At 37.2% G+C, this 19,441-nt stretch overlaps 1 protein-coding gene across 1 annotated transcript in view; it reads left to right on the top strand.

The window, feature by feature from the left end:
• The window catches only part of OVCH2 (ovochymase 2), a 163,984-nt gene that overhangs the window by 102,388 nt on the left and 42,155 nt on the right, over positions 1–19,441 (top strand). The window contains exons 20-23 of the mRNA XM_044681804.1: positions 3,483–3,552; positions 9,235–9,430; positions 10,270–10,421; positions 10,781–10,946. Coding sequence (XP_044537739.1) covers positions 3,483–3,552; positions 9,235–9,430; positions 10,270–10,421; positions 10,781–10,946 — 584 coding nt within the window. The remainder of the gene's footprint in view (positions 1–3,482; positions 3,553–9,234; positions 9,431–10,269; positions 10,422–10,780; positions 10,947–19,441) is intronic.

The following is a 19,441-nucleotide window of genomic DNA, read 5'->3' as shown; positions in this document are numbered from 1 at the left end:
ACCAATGCCAAATGGAATAGAAAAATCAGTCCCAGAAAACTCATGCCAAAGACCCCAATCTCCTCTAGGGTCTCATCTTTTATAGCCCTTTTCTCCATGTCACTTCCTGTCTCTCTGAGCTGGTCTATCACATCTTAGGAACCAATCAAAGTCTCTCTGACCTGGACCCATAACCCTTATGTTCCTAGGACTCTTAACCTGTGACCTCTGTTTGAAGTGTTCCAGACATGCTAATGGGATGGGTCTGATGAGAAGAAAGTTCACAACCCTGGGAGGAAGAGATTCCCTTTACACCCAAGGATCCTCTGAACACTGATAGCACTCAGAACCACTTGGGCCAACAGTCCTACCCTATGGTTTCTTGTCTTGTTCTTTCTTGTAGATCTCCATATTTCCTTCATTTTTGCTGTCATGGGCTCATCAAAACAGTCTCAGCAGTTTTCTTCTCTGACTTCAAACTCCACTTTATTTTTATTGGCTTGCTCTTGCCACCAGGAAGACAAAATTCTTCAACATGAAAGAATTAGAAAATAATACATGGATTATATCCATCTCCAGGCCACGCCAATGAGCCCAGCAACAACTACACAAATGGACCAAAGTCATCCTCCTGGGGAAGGAAAGGAGCAGGTCTCCTCGTCCTCAGAATGTTGGCAGCCCCTATGGCCCTGTCAACAACTAGGCCAATGCCAAAGGCAATAATGCAGCTCTTATTTTTTTTTTAATTAAAACTCTAGGATGCTTTGAACCTATTTATTCAGTGGACTCTCACTAAGACAAAATTTATTGAGCATCTCCCTTTGTATAACATGTACAGTATTATAACCAGCCTTCTGACCCCTATCCAGTGGGAGACTAGCTTCTCTCTTACCTCTTTTCTTTTGACAAAACCATATCTAGTTGTTCTGAACTCATTCCTTCCTCAAAGAGCCACCTTGGTGATCTCCTCCCATTTAAAAAAATTTTATTTTTTAGAAAAATTTTCCATGGTTACATGATTCATGTTCTTATTTTCCCCTTCATCACACCCCCATGTTCCCTGCCCCCTGTAGTTGACGCGCATTTCCGCTGGTTTTAACATGTGTCATTGATCAAGACCTATTTCCATATTATTGATAATTGCATTGGTGTGGTAGTTTCGAGTCTAAATCTCCAATCATGTCCACATCAACCCATGTGTTCAAGCAGTTGCTTTTCTTCTGGGTTTCCTCTCCTGCAGTTCTTCCTCTGAATGAGGGTAGCATTCTTTTCCATAAATCCCTCAGAATTGTTCTGGGTCATTGCAGTGCTGCTGGTATATAAGTCCATTATCTCCTCCCATTTTCCTATGGAGAAGAGGGGACAAGAGAGGAGGGTGAGAGCCCTGCTATCCTGAGTGAGTGGGTTGCCTTTCATAGACTGACTGGGAGTTGGAGGCCAGAATATGATCCATTATGCAGTCTTGGCAATTAGAGCAGCCCAAGTGTGAGCCTCTCTCATCCAAAGGCTCAATAGCTTTGCCCTTTAAGAAATGAACTCAAAGCCAGGTCTGGACACGATGAAAGGAAGGAGTGTGAGTCTGTAGATAGCTTTTAGTTTTCATCCTTAGGAACTGTAGGATGCATTAGGGTTTGCAGGAGCTAACTCAGAACTGAGAAACAGTGTAGTGTATTGAGTGGAGCATGGCACTGAGGAGACAGCCCTGCCACACACTCTTTTACGACCTTGAGCCAAACTCTTTTGTATTAGTGGGTCTGTTTCCTCATTCAGCAAAAGAGGAGAGGGTTGGCCTTCCAACTCTAGCATTCTGTGATTCTTCTTTATTAAAAGTTAACTGATCTCTGGAAAAACATGTAATTATAAATAGAATCAAGGAGGTTATTATCCAAGTGAATTTAGACATGAGTAGAGTTCTACATGAAGAATACACTGATGTATAGAGCAGCAAGTTGGAGACAAGTTTAGGACTTAGAGGTTCTTACTGCTATGGGTATCTTTTGATATCTTCATGGGACCTTGGAAATTATTTTTCAACTGGATCCTAAAGTAACACCTAATGACAGAAAATTAGGACCTTATATTTTTTCTGTGGCACTACCTGCTACTACTCTGGCACCACTTGCCAGAACTAAAAACCTCTGGGGGAAGGGAAATACTTTCTCCTGCTGAACTCCAAGTTCCCAATCCTAGAGTGCCATTTAAATATTCATTTTCTCTGTTTCTTTTATTGCTACCATTTATCAAGTAACCCTCTGGGGAGAGGGATTCTGGCTCAGTGGCAAGAACGTTTCTTGGGATGTTGCCTTACACACATCATGTTGAGATCTCATGGGAACATTGTGAGTGATGTGAGTGCTATGACTTATACACAATGCACCCTTTACATTGTCAGGGAAGGAATGGTTCAGCTACAGAAATAGGTTCTCTGGATTGGTATATTTTGTATCCTTATCCTTTTCCAGTGCTGATTCAGTACTTTATTTACATGGCCCATCAATCATGATCACTGCATGATGATCAATACACACATCCAGTGTGGTTTCTCTGAGACCTAGCATTATAGTCCATATAATCCTGCCTGCCATATTATTTGTATCATATTTATTCTATTTAACTGATTAAATTGATCATCATAAAAGACATTCAGGAAACACATGATTATTTGAGCCTGTGGACTCTAATATTTAGGGACTACTTGGTGTAGGGGAAACAACATTGAACTTCCAGTCAGAAGATGTAAATTTGAATACCAGCTTTACTGTGTGTGATATTGTATTGATTAATCCCTATACTTTTGAGCCTCAGTTTCCTCATTTTAAAATTGAAGATAGCAAGACTTTCTATACATGATGTAAAGGAATATCATGATGACTAAGTGAAATAGTGTATTTAATGCTCTTGGTAAATGTTAAAGTGCTATATAAATGCCAGCTTATTGCTATTATTATTGGCTAATGACCACTGGAATTTCACATCCACTGAAACTATTTTATAGAATTGTTGACATGATGAGATTTGTCTTTAGGATAACATCATGAAAACTCATCCATACATACATGCACATACTACAGCAATTTTATTTTCATTTTCATTATATCAATGGTCTCCTCAAGAGAATCACATTCTTCCATTGACTGAAACAGAAAAAAAAATCTAATCACACAAAAGCATTCATTAAATGTCTCCTATGTGCCAGTTACTATCCTAGGTGCTGGGAATATAAAAATAAAAGCCTAAAAAGGCAGATTGAAGTCAGTTTATAGTGGCCTTTAAATACCTTTAAGAGGAGTATGTCATAGGACTCAGAGGAAATCATGTGACTTTTATTTCTGGCACTGTATTCTGTTTCCAGAAGTAGACTGAGTATATTAAAAAGCCAGTCCCTTGAGCATCAATGTTGACTCTCCTCCCATCCTGCCTTGTGAATTGATTGAGACAAATTATTCTTGATGAAACCTGTAAGTGAAAAATCCTCTTAGAATTTTACCTTTTCTTTTGTCAAGGAAGCAGCATGTGCCTGTGTGGATGGTAATTGCTGGAGCTCATGATTTGACTGAGCGAAAAAATCTACAGGTGGGGCAAAATCTTAAGTTTTAAAAAGTTCATTTTTGTAATGTTATTTTAGTATAAATTTTTCTTATTCTCACTTCACTCTGTATCAGTTCATAAAAGTCTTTCTCGGTTTCTCTGCAACCATCTCTTTGTTTATTATAGCACAATAGCATTCTGTTTCTTTCAAATACCATAATAACCCCCTTAGTTTCCATTTCTTTGCTGCCACAACAAAAGAATGGCTAGAAATGTTTTTGTATAAGGTACCTTTTTGTTCTTTCTCTGATCTCTCTGGTCCTTAGGCTTAGTAATAGTATTGTTGGGTCAAAGGGTAGGAGAGTATAGTGACTTTTCTGGGCATCATTAAACATTTCTTTCCAGAAAGCCATGCTAATTTCAAAATCCATCAACAGAGAACCAATTATACCTATTTTTCTTGGAGATCCTCAAGAGACTAGTTATTGGTAGACTGTGTATGTTAAAAAGCCAGTCCCTTGAGCATCAATGTTGATTCTTCTCCCATCCTGCCTTGTGAATTGATTGAGACAGATTATCCTTGATGAAACTTGTTTCCTGTCCTTTAAACATGGAAAAAAAGTCAGGATTAGGACCATGGAACCTATGTAGTGCCTCTTATGTCCTCACCCTATTTGTACCCACTGCAAATAGCTTTTGCAAATAACCATCTTGTATTGTAAATAGCTTTTGCCAGTAGCCATCTTGTGTCAACTGTAGCAAGAGGGGGTTCAGATTTTAGAATGCCCAAAGCTGGCATGAGACAATGGAAGACCATTGGAGCACCCCTATAAATAGAAGATTACCCCAAGGCAATGGGGCTCAGTCGTGAGTTAGGTGGGTGGAAGAGTAGAAGGGGAAAAGCTCTCCAGTCAAACCCAGAAGATTCACCACAGACTTGTGTTAGCTGCCTCATTTTAGGGATATGCTACTTAGGCCAACAGTTTAATCCTGTAATCTGAATTATATTTAATCATCATCAACTACAATGTTTATCAAAACCACCAAGAAAGTCATCTCTGAAGATCAACAGCTATTTATATCTTGCCAAGTTTAGTTTTGTCATCTAGCAGCTGAATTAGGCCAAGGGTTGCTAAGCCAGTGTGGCAGAATTCCATTCAAAGTTCCCCCCAGAGGGGAACTGCCTAGCTGTTTATCAATTAGTTTTTAGTTTAGCTTAATCCTTTATACCTCTGTCCTCATCCATCATTACTTGGTCCTCTCACCCTCAAGATATTCCTGTTACCTTTTAAATTAAAATAATTACCTGTTCTTGAGATCTGCTTCTAGTCTAGTCCATTGGCTCCAAGAAGTTTCTCATGGTCTAGCTTGACATTTTGAACTGATTCCCTGGCTGAGGGATTTCTTAGGCTAATCATCAACTCTTGCCTGAGATTAACTTCTAATCAGTTCAAGATCATCTATATCAATTTGCAGTCAGATCAATATAACTAATAACCCATCAAGAAGATACTAGGATATATACATTCAAGAAAACAATGGATTTGGCCTGTTTTCAGTTGAGAATTCTAACTGTGTCAGCCTTCTGACCCTTCCCAGAGGGAAATGCTGTCCAGCTACTGAACAGAGAGCAGCCTGGTGAATATTATCCTAACACCACAAAAGGGGATGAATTGAATAGTACATAGAAAATACTCACAATGTTATTCATTGTATATGTTCTAGTCTGACTAATTACTGGATATATATATATAACATTGGTTACATATGGCATAGTTTTCTGGTTATAGCCACATTTTTACCATCTGAGGCCACTATCATATTCCCAGATGTTTGAGGGGTGCCAGGGTCAAAAATACTTCATGGCCTAAAGCAAGTTAGTATTTCAAAACTAGTCTTGAGCAATTATATAAGACTAAGTTAGGTGAGGGAGAGGTTCTGTTTTTGAAAAATTGGAGAAGGTTGTCCTATATTTACTAGGCTGTACAAATAGCCCTCTCTACTAGAAAATGGTAATTTAAGAGTAAATTTAGAAGTTTTTGACTGTGACATAAACATGGTAATTCTGTCTTTTGGACAGGATTGGGTGGTCTTCTGTGATAATGAATATCACNGAAATTGAACAGGTCATAAATGAACTTCTTAAGACAAAAGCAATAGAACTGGATAGATTTACAAGTGAATTTTATCAAACATTTAGAGGTCCTCTGTTTCCAATATTAAATAACTTATTTAAGACAATTGGTAAAAAGGGAGATCAGCCAAAATCCTTTAGGAAATGAATATGATGCTGATACCTATATCAGGAAGGGTAAAACCAAGAAAAAAATTATAGGTCAATTTTATTAATGAATATCAATACAAAAATCCTAAATAAAATATTAGCAAAGAAATATAACAATACATCACAAAGATTATACATTTTGACCAAATAGAATTTATATCAGATATGTAGGGATTGTTTAATATAAGGAAGACTATTAACAACTGATTTAATCAACAAAATATAAAAATCATATGATTATATCATTAGAAAAGAAAACTAAGAAATAGAAAATTTATAGAAAAGTAGAAAAAAAAAGAAAAAGCTTTTGACAAAATAGACCTATTCTTATTAAAAACACTTGAAAATATAGGAGTAATAGATTTTTACTTAGGATAATAAAAATTATATATTTAAAACTGTCAGCAAACATCTGTAATGGTGATAAGTTAGAAGCCTTTCTTATAAGATCAAGAGTCAAACAAGGATGCCTTTTACCACCAATATTATTTAATAATGTGTTGGAAATGCCAGCAATGGCAACAAGAAAAGAAAAATGAGAAGGAATCAGAATTGGTAAAGAAGTAATAAAACTATCTCTTTTCAGAGACAATATGATGATATATATGTATATATATATATAAAATCCTAGAGATTTGACTAAAAAATTAGTTGAAACTCCTGATAATTTTAGCAAAGTAGCAGAATACAAAACAAACCCACATAAATCCCTTAGCATTTCTATATATCATCAACAATGTCCTGCAAGAAGAGATAGTAAGAGATAACCCATATAAAATAAACATAGATAGAATAAAATACCTAGGAATATACCTGCCAGAACAAACCCAGAAATAATCATAAATACTTTTTATACAAACGAAGTCAGGTCTAAATAATTGGAGAAATATTAATTGTTCATGAATGGGTAGAGCCAATATAATCAAAATGAGCATACTTTTAAAACTAATCTACTTATTCAATGCCATCCCAATTAATAAATAATAAATTTCATTTGGAAAGTCAAAATGTCAAGAATTTCAAAGTAATTAATACAAAATGTAAAGAAAGGTAGTCTAGTAGTACCAAAATTTGAACTATATTATAAAATAGTAATTATCAAAAGTATCTGCTATGTGCTAAGAAATAAAACAGTAGATCAGTGGAATATAACAGACCTAGAACAAACAGTTTTAAAAGATAATAATAACCTCATGTTTGACAAAAATAAAGTTCCAAGTCTTTGGAATAAGAATTCACTATTTGGTAAAAATTTTGGGAAAAACTGAAAAGTAATCTGGAGATATAGACTAATATCTTATGCCATTTACCAAGATGAGATCAAAATGAATACATGACCTAGATATTAAGGGAGATATAAGCAAATTAGAAGAATAGGGAATATATGGCTTATCAGACTTATGGATAGGAGAATTTATTAATAAATAAGAGACAGGAAGCATAGTGAAATAAAAAACGAATAACTTTTAATATATTAGATTGGAAAGGTTTTGTAGAAACAAAACTAATATAGCTGAGATTAGAAGGAAAGCACCAAGTTGGGAAAGAATTTTTATAGATAGTTTCTCAGATATAAATCTCATATTGAAAATATTTAGAGAACTTTGTCAAATATGTAAGAATATGAGCCATTCACCAACTGATAAAGATTAAAATATATGAACAGTTTTTGTATGAAAAAAATCAAAGGTATATATAAGTATATGAAAAAATGTTCTACATCATTATTGATTAGATAAATGAAAACCAAAAAACTCTGGGATGCCATCTTATACCTATCAGCCTGGATAAAATGAAAAAAAGGCAAAATGATGGGTATTGGAGGGGATATAGAAAAATGGGAACACTAAAATGCTTTTGGTGGAACTGAACTGATCCAATTCTTTTGGAGAGCAATCCAGAATTATGCTAAAGAATCTAAAAGTTTTGAAAGCAATACCACTATTAGGTTTATTTCCTAAGGTGAGCAGGGAAAAAGGAAACGAACCTCTATGTTCCAAAATATTTATAGGATCTCTCTTTGTTGTAATAAACAAGTGGAAATTGAAGGGATATTCATCAACTGGGGAATAGCTAAACAAGTTTAGTATATGATTGTGATGGAATACTACTATTCCATAAGAAATGATGAACAGATTAATTTTGAAAAAAAAACATGAAAAGACCTACATGAAATTATGAAAAGTGAAATGAGCAGAACCAAGAGAACATTATATACAACAAAAGAAATATTGTTTGAAGAATGACTTGTGTATTTCCACCTCCATAGAACGAACTGATAAATAGAAATAAGTAAGGCACAGTATAGCTATATCTACATAAATTTTTGTCAAGTGATGTCTTCTCTAATTGGGGATGGAGGGATGGTGTTAACTTGGTATTTAAACGTAAAATTTTTTTTAAGGGAAAAAAGATTCCTGTATCTCTGTCCACAAGATGTAAATCCTAAAGAGTAACATTTCTTAAAAACCCCACAGGATATTACCTGAGTCCCAACTTTTATGAATTTTATGCTGACATGTGGCAAGAGACAGAAATGGTTAGACCCAGTTGTCATTTTCTTCTAGTCTATATTATCTTTAAGCTTTAAGAGGTGACCATAATTTTATGCAGGAGTTTTTAGACATTTAATTATCATGTTAGTAATGATATGACAAGCAGTGTGGTATAGTGGATAGAGAAATACAGTTGGAGCTGGGGGAATTTGGTCAAGTTCTGCCACTGACACATCCTGGCTATTTGGTCCTGGGCAAATCATTTAATCTCTTTAAGACTATGACTTGCAGAGAAGGTGACAGTTTTTATTGATAGAGGGAATTTCCTCACGTAGGAGTTTTCTACAGCAATGCAGTCAAAATTTCAGTCTTTTTCCTGTTAATACAGTGATGTATTTAGAATGTTGGCTTTGACACTTTGTAGTTCTGTAACTAAGGGAAGCATTTCATTACTAGGCCATCCATTTCCAAGGGAAATAGCATTTTCTCAAGTGGAAATTTCCTAAACTAGTACAGTGGAAAATATACATGATTTTTTTTTGTCAGAATATGTGTATTTGTATCTTGACTCTGCCATTCTCTAATCACCTATGGTAACCTCTGTTCCTCACTTCCTTCTGTAAAACGAGGACTTGGACTAAATGATCTATAAGTTTTCTTCCAACTTGAGGTCTATAATGATGAATTGCTGATCTTAATAAATTGTTAGGGAGGTCTCAACAGTCCTTCACATTGATGAAATCACAGTTATTGACCAAAAAATGGTGAAGACAAAAAAAAATCAAATCCACACTCCATCCCATCAGTCAGTGTTTTGCAGAAGTGGGAATGGCTATGTTGGTTCAACATTTGTATGTGTAAGCTTCAGTTAGGTGCTGAGTCAGCAATAACATCTCTAGGGCCCATTCCTTTAGAGGATTTCTCATTTTGCTTCTTTCTTCTTCCTAGAAAAGATCAATAAAGCACATTTTGATTCACCCAGCCTTTGACAGCATCACAATGGATTATGATATTGCTCTGTTGCAAATGGCTGAACCATTTCAGTTCAATTACTATGTTCGTCCAGTGTGTCTTCCTGAGAAAGGTCAAGAGATACCATCTTCCAGCATGTGTGTGGTCACAGGATGGGGGATTGATAATCCAGGTCTGTATGGCATCTCTTCCACTTTTGTCCAAATCTAGATCAACTTCATAGGTAGATGAGATATTGCCTACTCATTTTCACCATTCTATGAAACATACCCATGATCTTTTTTACTGCCATGCTACAGTGAACCAAATAAAGTAAAAATTCACCTTCCTGCTTCTGCTTCCATAGTGCAACAATTTGAGAATGGCATACAAAACCAGACCATATTGTTTCTGATTGGTTCAGAGTTTTGTTTCCATCAGAGGTATGGGGGAGAGGGGTTAATTTGTGGCCAAGGATGATAGATTTCCTTTTAAAATATTGCCCTTGAAACTCAGAGTTGTGCCTTTAATTTTCCTAAAATAATTATGTATGGAGTTGTGCCCCAACCTTATAGCATGGAATCCCCTTCTTCTGATCCTTAAAATGTTTTCTAAAAGTAGAATGCCTCTTCTCAGAATGCTGAATGGACCATTCAGATGTGAGAGGAGAATTTTGATAGTCTGGTAAAGAGGAGAACTAGAAGCAATAACATATGGAGCTGAGAGTCATGTCAGTCTTAAGGAGTGCTGATTAAGGGAAAGAGGAAAGACTTAGATTGCCTAGGCAAAAGAACTTTGAAAAGTAGACTGGACAAAGAGATGAGAGATAATTATGAGCAGAGACTGCAGTGGGAGAAGGTAAATTTTTGTTCCTGGAAGAAAAGTGAGGCTACTGTGTAAAGTCATGGGGGATGAAGGAAATTGAAATGAGTGCAGTCTAGGCCATTGTGTAGATTATATCTAGACCAAGTTATAGAAGCCAATGTGGTAGAGGTAGCATTTTTGGTCTTTAACTAAAATTTTGCTTTTCAGATGGAAAAAAATCCAACAAATTGCAGCAACTTGAAATTCCCATTCTTGAATCTGATATTTGTCAGGAGTATTATAAAAATCTCTTTGTGGGGGTATCCCAGAGGATGTTCTGTGCTGGGTTTCCTTCTAAAGGAGACAAAGATTCTTGCTCAGTAAGTTCATGCCATATTCAATTCTCATGCTCTATACATCTATCTGTATGTTTATTTGGGATAGTTGAACCTTTTCCAGAGAATTTTCCCTCTTAGGGTACAGAGAATCCATAGAAAATTTCCATTTCAGTGTGTGGGGTAGGGGGCAGAGTAAAAAAAAAAAGGAGATGGTCTTCTTGCACTTGTTTTTTTTGCTGAGAATTCTGAAGGAACAAGGAATTGTTAGGATTGCAAGGACCTCTCTGAATGTGTGCCTTTGGACTCAATAGGATATATAGGAATGGAGTGACCTATGGCATTCTAATTCCATAAGCTAGTCACCCTTGTTATTTAAGCATTTTTTTCTTTCATATGCCTAGGGTGACTCAGGTGGTCCCTTAGTTTGCTCCCTTGAAGATTCAAGTCTTTATGTCCTTTTTGGCATAACCAGTTGGGGCTTTGGCTGTGGAAGGATTAATTACCCAGGTGTCTACACCAGTGTCACTGTCTTCGCTGACTGGATTAAAGAGCATCTTAGTGATATTGGTATGTATAAAGAGGAAACCATTCCTATTCCCCAGACTTGTTCCATCTAGATTCCCAACCAAAGAAGAAAGTACTAATTTCAACTTCTAGTTAGTCCCCAAGCAGCAGATAGAAAACTTTCCTGAGCACCCATAGGTTTGCCCATCTCCCTTTGATCAAAATGGTACATATTGACTCCCAGACACAGAAAACATCTTGATGCAGATAATATTTACACTTGTAGGGCCCTTTCATTCCTCACTTCTATTAGCAATATTTAGGGTAGTTGTGGAGCACAGCTGGATTCATACAACATTTGTAAGTTTTGGAGGCTCCAAATGCATCTATGATTGGGTTGATTCATGCATTTAAACTAGGTTGTGTTGCCTTCAGTACTACTATATAATTTAACACTGTCTTGCTTTTGTGAAACTCATGGCTTGGTGTATAGGAAAATGCATGAGTCAAAGTCAAATAACCTCTGGGAAGCGGGAATGTGATTCAGTTGCAGGATTCTGGGGCTCCTCCCTTCTCCTGCTGATTTTGTTTTGTGTGACCTTTGCTGCTGACCCTCTGGAGAAAGTAGTCAGGAGATTGTATAGCAGTATGATGGCAAAACTATGGCACATGTGCAAAGATGGCATACAGAGATCTCTCTGTGGGCATACATGCCATTACCTGCCAGAGTTAGTTACTAGAAATGTAGAGGGACTCAGGTAGAGGTTCTCCCTTCCCCTTCTCCACCGTGCCTCCCCACCCCTCTGCCCAATGGAAGTGCTTACTCTCTCCCCTGAGCTGAGCACCCAGGCCTCTCCCTTCATCCTCTTATTACCTGCACCTCTGCCCAGCAGCCCAGTGGAAACACTTACTCCCTCCCCTGAGAGAACCACCTGTGCCACTCCCTCCCTTTCTCCCACTCCTGTCTGGGGTAAGGCAGCAGGGGTGGGGGCACTTGTTCTTTGGGGGGAAGGCACAGTACCCAGTCTGGGGTGGGGAGGGGGACATGGCATGTAGTGTCTAAAAGGTTTGCCATCATTGTTATAGCATGTCTACTCCCCCAAGTATGTCGTACAATACAATTGGGTCTTGTGCTACACCAGATTCAAGACAAAGAAAATGGTGAAGAAGGAATCTTGAGTGATGGTGGTATTCTTTCTTAGATGTGGCTGAAGAGATGTGTGTCTGAACTTCTGTAGATAGCTCAGTACCTCCCAGTACAAGTGCTCAGCTTTGGATAGCATAGCAACAACTTCACAAATGAATGAAGAAACTTCTCTTGTCTAGATGCCATAGATGGGGTAATTAGAAGTGGTAAATATGTTGAGAGAGCAATTAGGAGAGTTTTGAATAAGAGCCACCACTTATGTGGTAATTTGGCAGCATGAATGGCTTTTGTAGGAGAATGTTCCTTACTGGATTTTCTCCTATCAATACCAGTGGCTTCTTTTCCAACATTTACTGCTATGGTTTCCTCCTGCTATAGTTCTCTCCCCCTATTTTTTCAGAGGTGGCTGGAAAAAAAATTGGCTTTTCATAGCCATCATGAATTGGTCTTTAAAAAGCAATCATTCAAATTTGCCACTCATCTGATATAAGTAGCCTTTGTCAATGTGTGTGTGTGTGTGTGTGTGTGTGTGTGTGTGTGTGTAGAGTGTCCATAATTAAGATTGTGTTTTAATGGCACTTGTTATGGAGTTTCTTTTAATCTTTAGGTATATCTAGAAGAAGATAGATGATGGTCTAAAGACTATTAATTGAAAACACAGACAAGTGTTTTCACTTGTCAGCTACAAGGTGTTTTTGGTGGGGAGGCCCTGGTACTGATTATGATTTTTTAGGAGCTGTTCAAGTAAAGATTTCAAGGATTGATTAGCAGAGTATATGAGGCTACAGCATTTAGCAGGGCTAATCGATATGACAATATAGTTCAATGACAGATTAGAGAAATAGGTAGAGGATATAGTTTTGACAAAAAAGATCAGAAATTAGACCAAATATGAAAAAAATAGAACCCCACAAAGTAGTAGGTAGCAATTATCTGTTCAAAGCTTGGGGAGGGACATTAAAAGGGCAGAAGAAATTCTCTTCTCTGGTCACCTAAAGCAGAGATGATTTAGGGCGATAGAAAAGGAAAGACTAGAAAATGGAAGGTTTTTGATAGACTCTGGGACATCAAGAAGTTATATTTCTAGAAAAATGGTAGGCAAATGGAAAGTGCCTTTTCATCAAAAGACCTGAGTATGTGAGGACTGGAAGGTAGACTCTTTCAGGAATAGTATAAAACAATTTCCTTTCCTTGCCAGGCAATGACAAGTGGGCAGTGAGGAATACAAAGGATGTACTGGGGGAGGTCATTTGACAGGTGTGGTGTGACAAAGATGACAAAGTGGTGTTTGACGTGGTAGGATAACAGTCTCCATGTTGAATGGGTCATGGATTAACATAATTTCTCAAGCAGGGAGCTTTAGTCTTATTTAAATTCACCCTGTGAAACTTTCCCAGGACTGATAGAAACAATGAAGGACTAAAGAACTCAAAAACCACCAAGGGTTCTGGATTTACTTGATGTTTAGATAATCCACTACATTGGGATTATGTTTGTCCAACTGATCTCAGCTGTAGAACTTTCCTGCTCCATCAGTTGAGTTACATACATAATTGTCCAGACAACTGAAACCTGTGTATATTCATTCAGGAAAGTAGGAAGAAGGCATTTATTTGACCACCTTCATCTCAGAAAGGGAAAATTTTGTTCCTTGTTTCTAAGAAAGGTGGTAGGACCTAGGTGTGAGGAATGAGAGATCTGGGATAACTGGATATTAGCCAAATTGGGGGGGGGTATATTTATAAACTGGATTAACTGGAGATTTTGTCCTTGTGAGAATTTAGGGAAAGGTATGAACATTAGATAACCTTGCACAACAGATTTGGACACTTTAGATCCATGATGGCAAAGTTTTTAGAGATGGAGTGCCAGGCGCCACCTGCACTCCACCCCCCAGACCAAGTACTATGCATGTCCCCAAATCCTCAGGACCAGGTGCCATGCCCCTCCCCCTACAGAGTGCCAGGCATGCCCTGCCCCACCTTGTCCTACACAGGGGAGGGATGAAACACTCCCATTGGGCTGCTGGGCAGAGGGGTGGGTGAAGTGAGGAATGTCCTCAGCACACATAGAGAGGTGGAGGGGAATGGCCCAAGCATTCTGCTCCCTCCAACTCTGCTGTCTTTGAGCTGTGCACCTTAGTCTCTGTGAATTCCCATTGGGCTGCTGGACAGAAGGGCAGATGATGTGAAAAAATGTTGTCAGGCATGGTGGAGAGGGGGAGGGAAGCAGCTCCACCTGAGTTCCTCTGCCTATCTAGTAACAAACTGTGGGGGAGGGCAGCTGCATGCCCACAGAGAATGCTCTATTTGCCATCTTTGGTGCCTGTGCCATAGGTTTGCCATCCCTGCTATAGTTCCTACTTTCAGCATTGTAGGTTGGCCAGTGCCCTGGCAACATTTAAGCATTTTATTAATGATGTCTTCACTGACTTCCTGAATCAATATATCTCATCTCCTTTGATGTATTTTTGCATTTTCACACCATAAGCAGAAAAAGGATTATTCTGTAGGTGATATATCAACCTTGATATGTCACTTTGTCTTTATGCTGTAAGTTGGAGAGATGTTTCTTCTATTATTTTCTGGTAACATTACTTGGATTTATTTTAAGGTCAGATAGACTAAATTGAAAATATAACTAGACTATAAAGGATTAGTTGGCATGATCCATAACGAAAACCTGGTGGAACTCCTTGGAATTGCATGTATCAACCAGTGATATATCCTGAAAACCCTTGACTTGACTTTTATAAAATTTGATTAAATTTCACTGAGCACTAAAATCATGATCAGGTTTCAGGCAGCCTGTGTTTGGAGGTAGATTCATGGTTATAAGCACTGAAACAGTATGTAGGAAAAAGAATGATAAAAGAAAAGGAGGACCTAAATTTGTGTATTTTTAGCCATTTGCATCTTAGACTTGGTTAGATTTAAGGTTAACTAGGGTTAGATTTAAGAAAAAAAAACAAAACCCTTGCCTTTTATTCTAGAATCAACACTAAATATTAGTTCTAAGGCAGAAGAGTAGTAAGGGACTAGGCAATTGAGATTATGCAACTTGCTCAGTGAGATCACATAGGTAAGAAGTCCCTAAGGTCAGATTTGAACCCAGGTCCTCCCACTTCTACACCTACAATTCTATTGACTGAGTCATTTGGCTGTCCCAGAAGGCTAGATTTGTAAAAGATCTGAAACCTACCTTAAGTTATGTAAAAGTATCTTTGTGGACTATTTCTATAGTTGGAGCAACCAGACCACATTCGTGGAGAAGAGATATGAGACTCCAGATTGTAAGTAGCAGAGTATAAGTAGTAATATGGAAATGATATTAGATCTGGGAATAGGTAGAGGATATTCTTATCCATGGATTAGTTGACTTTTTATAAAAAATACCAGGAAAAAAGGAAAGATCACAGACTTTTCCTCCCCTGGATGGATGAATGGATGGCCAAAGTGGGGATGAAGACACAAGATGGGGAAATATTGCTAGTAACAAACACTGGCTTGGGATGTAGAAATATAGCTGAGTCTAAAGATTAGATATTAGAGTTTTAGAGAAACTCGAATCCACCGCTGGTTCTAAGCTGTGTTCAAACTGCATTCATTGGTAGAATGTGGAAGTGAATGATTAGCAAAAACTCTAAGCAGTTTAAAATGGGTCAGATGTGGTTGGGGTTCTTTAACATTTCCTTCCATGTTTTCCTGGGTGCTGAACCTCTGGGGACTATAGTTAGGAACCTATGTGATGAGACTGTGTTCTCCCTCCCAGATGTTATGTAGGTTAAAATAGTCAGATCATATCCTTTGAAACTAGAATAAAAAGGAAAACTGAGCAGTAACAGATTTGGTCTCAGAACCTAGTAGCTGATATTCTGTTAGTGAACTCAATATCCTAAGAATTAAAAAGAGCAATGGGCATCATATGTGACAATTTGGCTTTGCTGTTTTTGTTTTTGTTTTGTAGATGAGGAGAACAAAGAGAGGTTTTTTAATTAGTGAGTTAATCATGAAAAGATGCTTGCTAAAATTCACATTATTTTATGTGCGCAAGGAATGAATGCATAACATATGAATTAACATTGTATAATATTTCTCATTTTGAAACTAATTTTTTATGCCTGAATATACAAAGATTTAAGATACTGATACTTGTTTATATGAGTATCTGGGGTTCTCTTTGTGAAAGTGAAATATATATTTTTAGCAAGTTAACATAATATAGTAGAAAGATTAGTAAAGTGGGTATCAAAAAGCCTGAATGGCCAAGATTCAGTCTTTAACTCTTTTTGTGGCTTTGGGCAAGTCCCTTTACCTTCTTTCTCTATATATGTTTGAGAACAGGGGCTGGGTTAAAGACTGCAGGAAAATTTATATATATATATATGTATATATACATATACATATATATGTAATTATGCTCTCTATACTCTATGCTCATGCTGACCATAGCTAGCTTCTTCTGCCAGTTATTAATCAGTCAATAAATATTTATTAAGCACCTTCTATATGTGAGGTGCTGTGCTAATCCATGGAGATTAAAAAAAAAAAGCAAAAGATACTCCCTATTTTCAAGAAGTATACAATCTAACGGGGGAGACAATATAACCTATATACAGGATAATAGGAAGTAATTAATAGAGGAAAGGCATTAGAATTAAGAGAGGTTGAGAAAGGCTTCTCATAGAAGATAAGATTTTAGTTGGGACTTAAAGCCAGGAGGAAGAGATGCCCTTCTTTGCTTGTTGAATTCTTTAAAAAATTAAATAAAATGGCACTTCCTCCAGGATGCCATTCCCTGATCATCAAGGGGAATGACTTGACTTGGTACCTCTAATGACAATCTATTTCACCGATTTCATATGCACTTACTATGAATTATTAGGAATTCTCATCATTCTACTAAGGTAGCAAGCTCCATGGATTCAGAAATTGATTTCCACTTGAGCTCTTCTTTGTATCTCTCCTATAGTGTTCTTCACACCATAAATCAGTATTTGTTGAATGGATGGAAGGTTAAAAGAGTTTAGGAATAAAAGGGATATCATTAAATAGACTCAGAGATGTTGTTAGGTGTTCATCTTCATATCATCATTAAGTATCAGAGATGGAATTTGAGCCCAAATTTTCCTGATTCGAAGCCCAGTACTCTTCACTGTGATGTGACCTCTCTGAATATTTCTTTATTTGTTCCTGCTTTTTTTAGGGAGTGAATTAGCTAACTGACAAAAATGCTTCTAGAAGAGATTCTTCCTGCTACACCCTATGAAGAGATGCCAGGACAGATCTGTGAAAAACACAAGAACTTGGGATGGTTCACTGAGAATTGGGAATATTTCCTCCTTTTTTCTCTTCCCTCAGAGCGTTTCTAAGTGTGCATGTTTATGAGAGGCTGATTGTGTTTGTCTCTCTGGTCAGAGGCTGAGTATCCTTGCAACACTACTTCATATATGCAAGTATATAGTTTCAATAAAGATTTTCCTTATGGATTTGTATTATTTTTACTATAAACTTCCAGTGCCTTTGTTTTTGGTTCTATTATCTCAAAACTATACAAACATTGTATTCAGGAGCCTTTAAATCAGACAGCTTGCATCTAGTGGAGGTCCTTGATGAAAAGCTGAGGAAATGTCTTCAAAAGGGAGTCACAAATTTCACTGATGGGACTACTGGTGCTGGGCAGACTTACCAGGTTTCAAACAAAGATTTGCCGGCAAGTTAGAGATTCTAGAAAATTAATATTCTGTGTCTGGAATTGAGAACAAGCCTACGATTCACTGATCAGGAAAAATTGAATTAGTTTCTCACTATGCTATGCCAGTCAATGCCAGGTAATTTCAGATGATAAAATTAATGATAAGAGATGCAGCATCACATAGTACAGAGGTTTTCACCATTTTTATTGGTGTCATGAACTTCTATGTTACTCTAGTTATATCTATAGACTTTTTCTTGAGGGAAACAAAAAAATAATACATATGATTATAAAAGAAACTAATCATATGGAAATATAATTATTAAAATGTAAAAAAAATCAAATTCATAGATCCCTGTGTTAAGAACTTTTGGCATATTGGATAGCAAGGCAGTCTTAAAACAAGGCATACCTTCATTCAGTTCCCACCTCTGACATATACTGGTCATGTGAAAAAGACCACCTCACTTCAGTGCTTTAGGAAATTCTCTAAGATTTTAAATTGCAGAAAAGTTGCTGATCTTCATGGGTACATACATTTCCTCACTGGAGAGTTTTTAAAAATTTAAGTTTGATTCTTAAAAACCATTTTTCTTTCTCCCTTCACTCAAGTGATAAAGAAAAACAAGACCTTGTTACAAACATGTAGTTGAGCAAAACAAATTTCTAAATTAGCCATGTTACAAAGTGCTAATCTTCTGAGTCCTTCTCCTCTCTATTAGGTGAGTAAATTGTTTCATCATGAGTCCTAAATCATGTCATTATGTTGATCAGGGTTCATGGTTTTTTCAAAGATGTTTGTCTTCACTCTACTGTTGTCATTGTATAAATTGTTATCCTGATCTTGCTCACTTCATTCAAGTCTCCCCAAATTCCTCTAAAATCATCCCTTTCATCATTTCTTTTGACCCAATAGTTTTCCATCAATTTGTATAGCATAGCTTGTTCAGTCATTCCCCAAATTCTAATTCTTTGTCACCACAATAAAGCAAAAAATATTTTTGTTTATCCTCATTTAGAGTTTGTTTTGCTTAGGACTAATTTCTCCTGTAAGATATGCTTATTCTTTTTTTTTAAACTCTTACCTTCCATTTTAGAATCAATACTGTGTTATTGGTTCTAAGGCAGAAGAGTGGTAAGGGCTAGGCAATGGGGGCGAAGTGACTTACCCAGGGTCACACAGCTAGGAAGTGACTGAGACCAGATTTGAGCCTAGAACTTCCCATCTCTAGGCCTGGCTCTCAAGCTGCTAAGCTACCTGGCTGCCCCCAACATATGCTTGTTCTTGAGTTTTCGTTTTCCTTCTTTCCTTTCCCTCCTGTTTGCTTGTTTAGTGAAATGTATTGTGTACCCAACATATGTGTGTGCATGTGTGTGTGTGTGTGTGTATTCTTTCCTCCTTTGACCAGTTCATGTGCATCAGAGGTTCAGGTGTTAACAACTTCACCACTCCCTCCTTGTTTATATAGTGAAAAGTGTTCCCTATATTATATCATATCATGGGTGGGGTTCACAGGGAGGCCAGAAGTTATTCCTCTCTGGCATCCTCCTCCTATTCTCCAAAGGAGACTTTAATTTCTTCCAAAAGTGGAAACAGGAGGTTTCATCCAGAAACCCAACCATTCTGATTTCCTCAGAGAACTAGATTAGAAGTAGATAGATTTATTCCCTTAAATATTGTTAGTCTAGTAGATATAGTTTTTCAGGTTCAAGCTAA

The sequence above is a fragment of the Gracilinanus agilis genome, chromosome 6, assembly GCF_016433145.1.
Source record: "Gracilinanus agilis isolate LMUSP501 chromosome 6, AgileGrace, whole genome shotgun sequence".
NCBI lineage: Eukaryota > Metazoa > Chordata > Mammalia > Didelphimorphia > Didelphidae > Gracilinanus > Gracilinanus agilis.
This window is presented reverse-complemented; position numbering and strand designations above follow the sequence as displayed.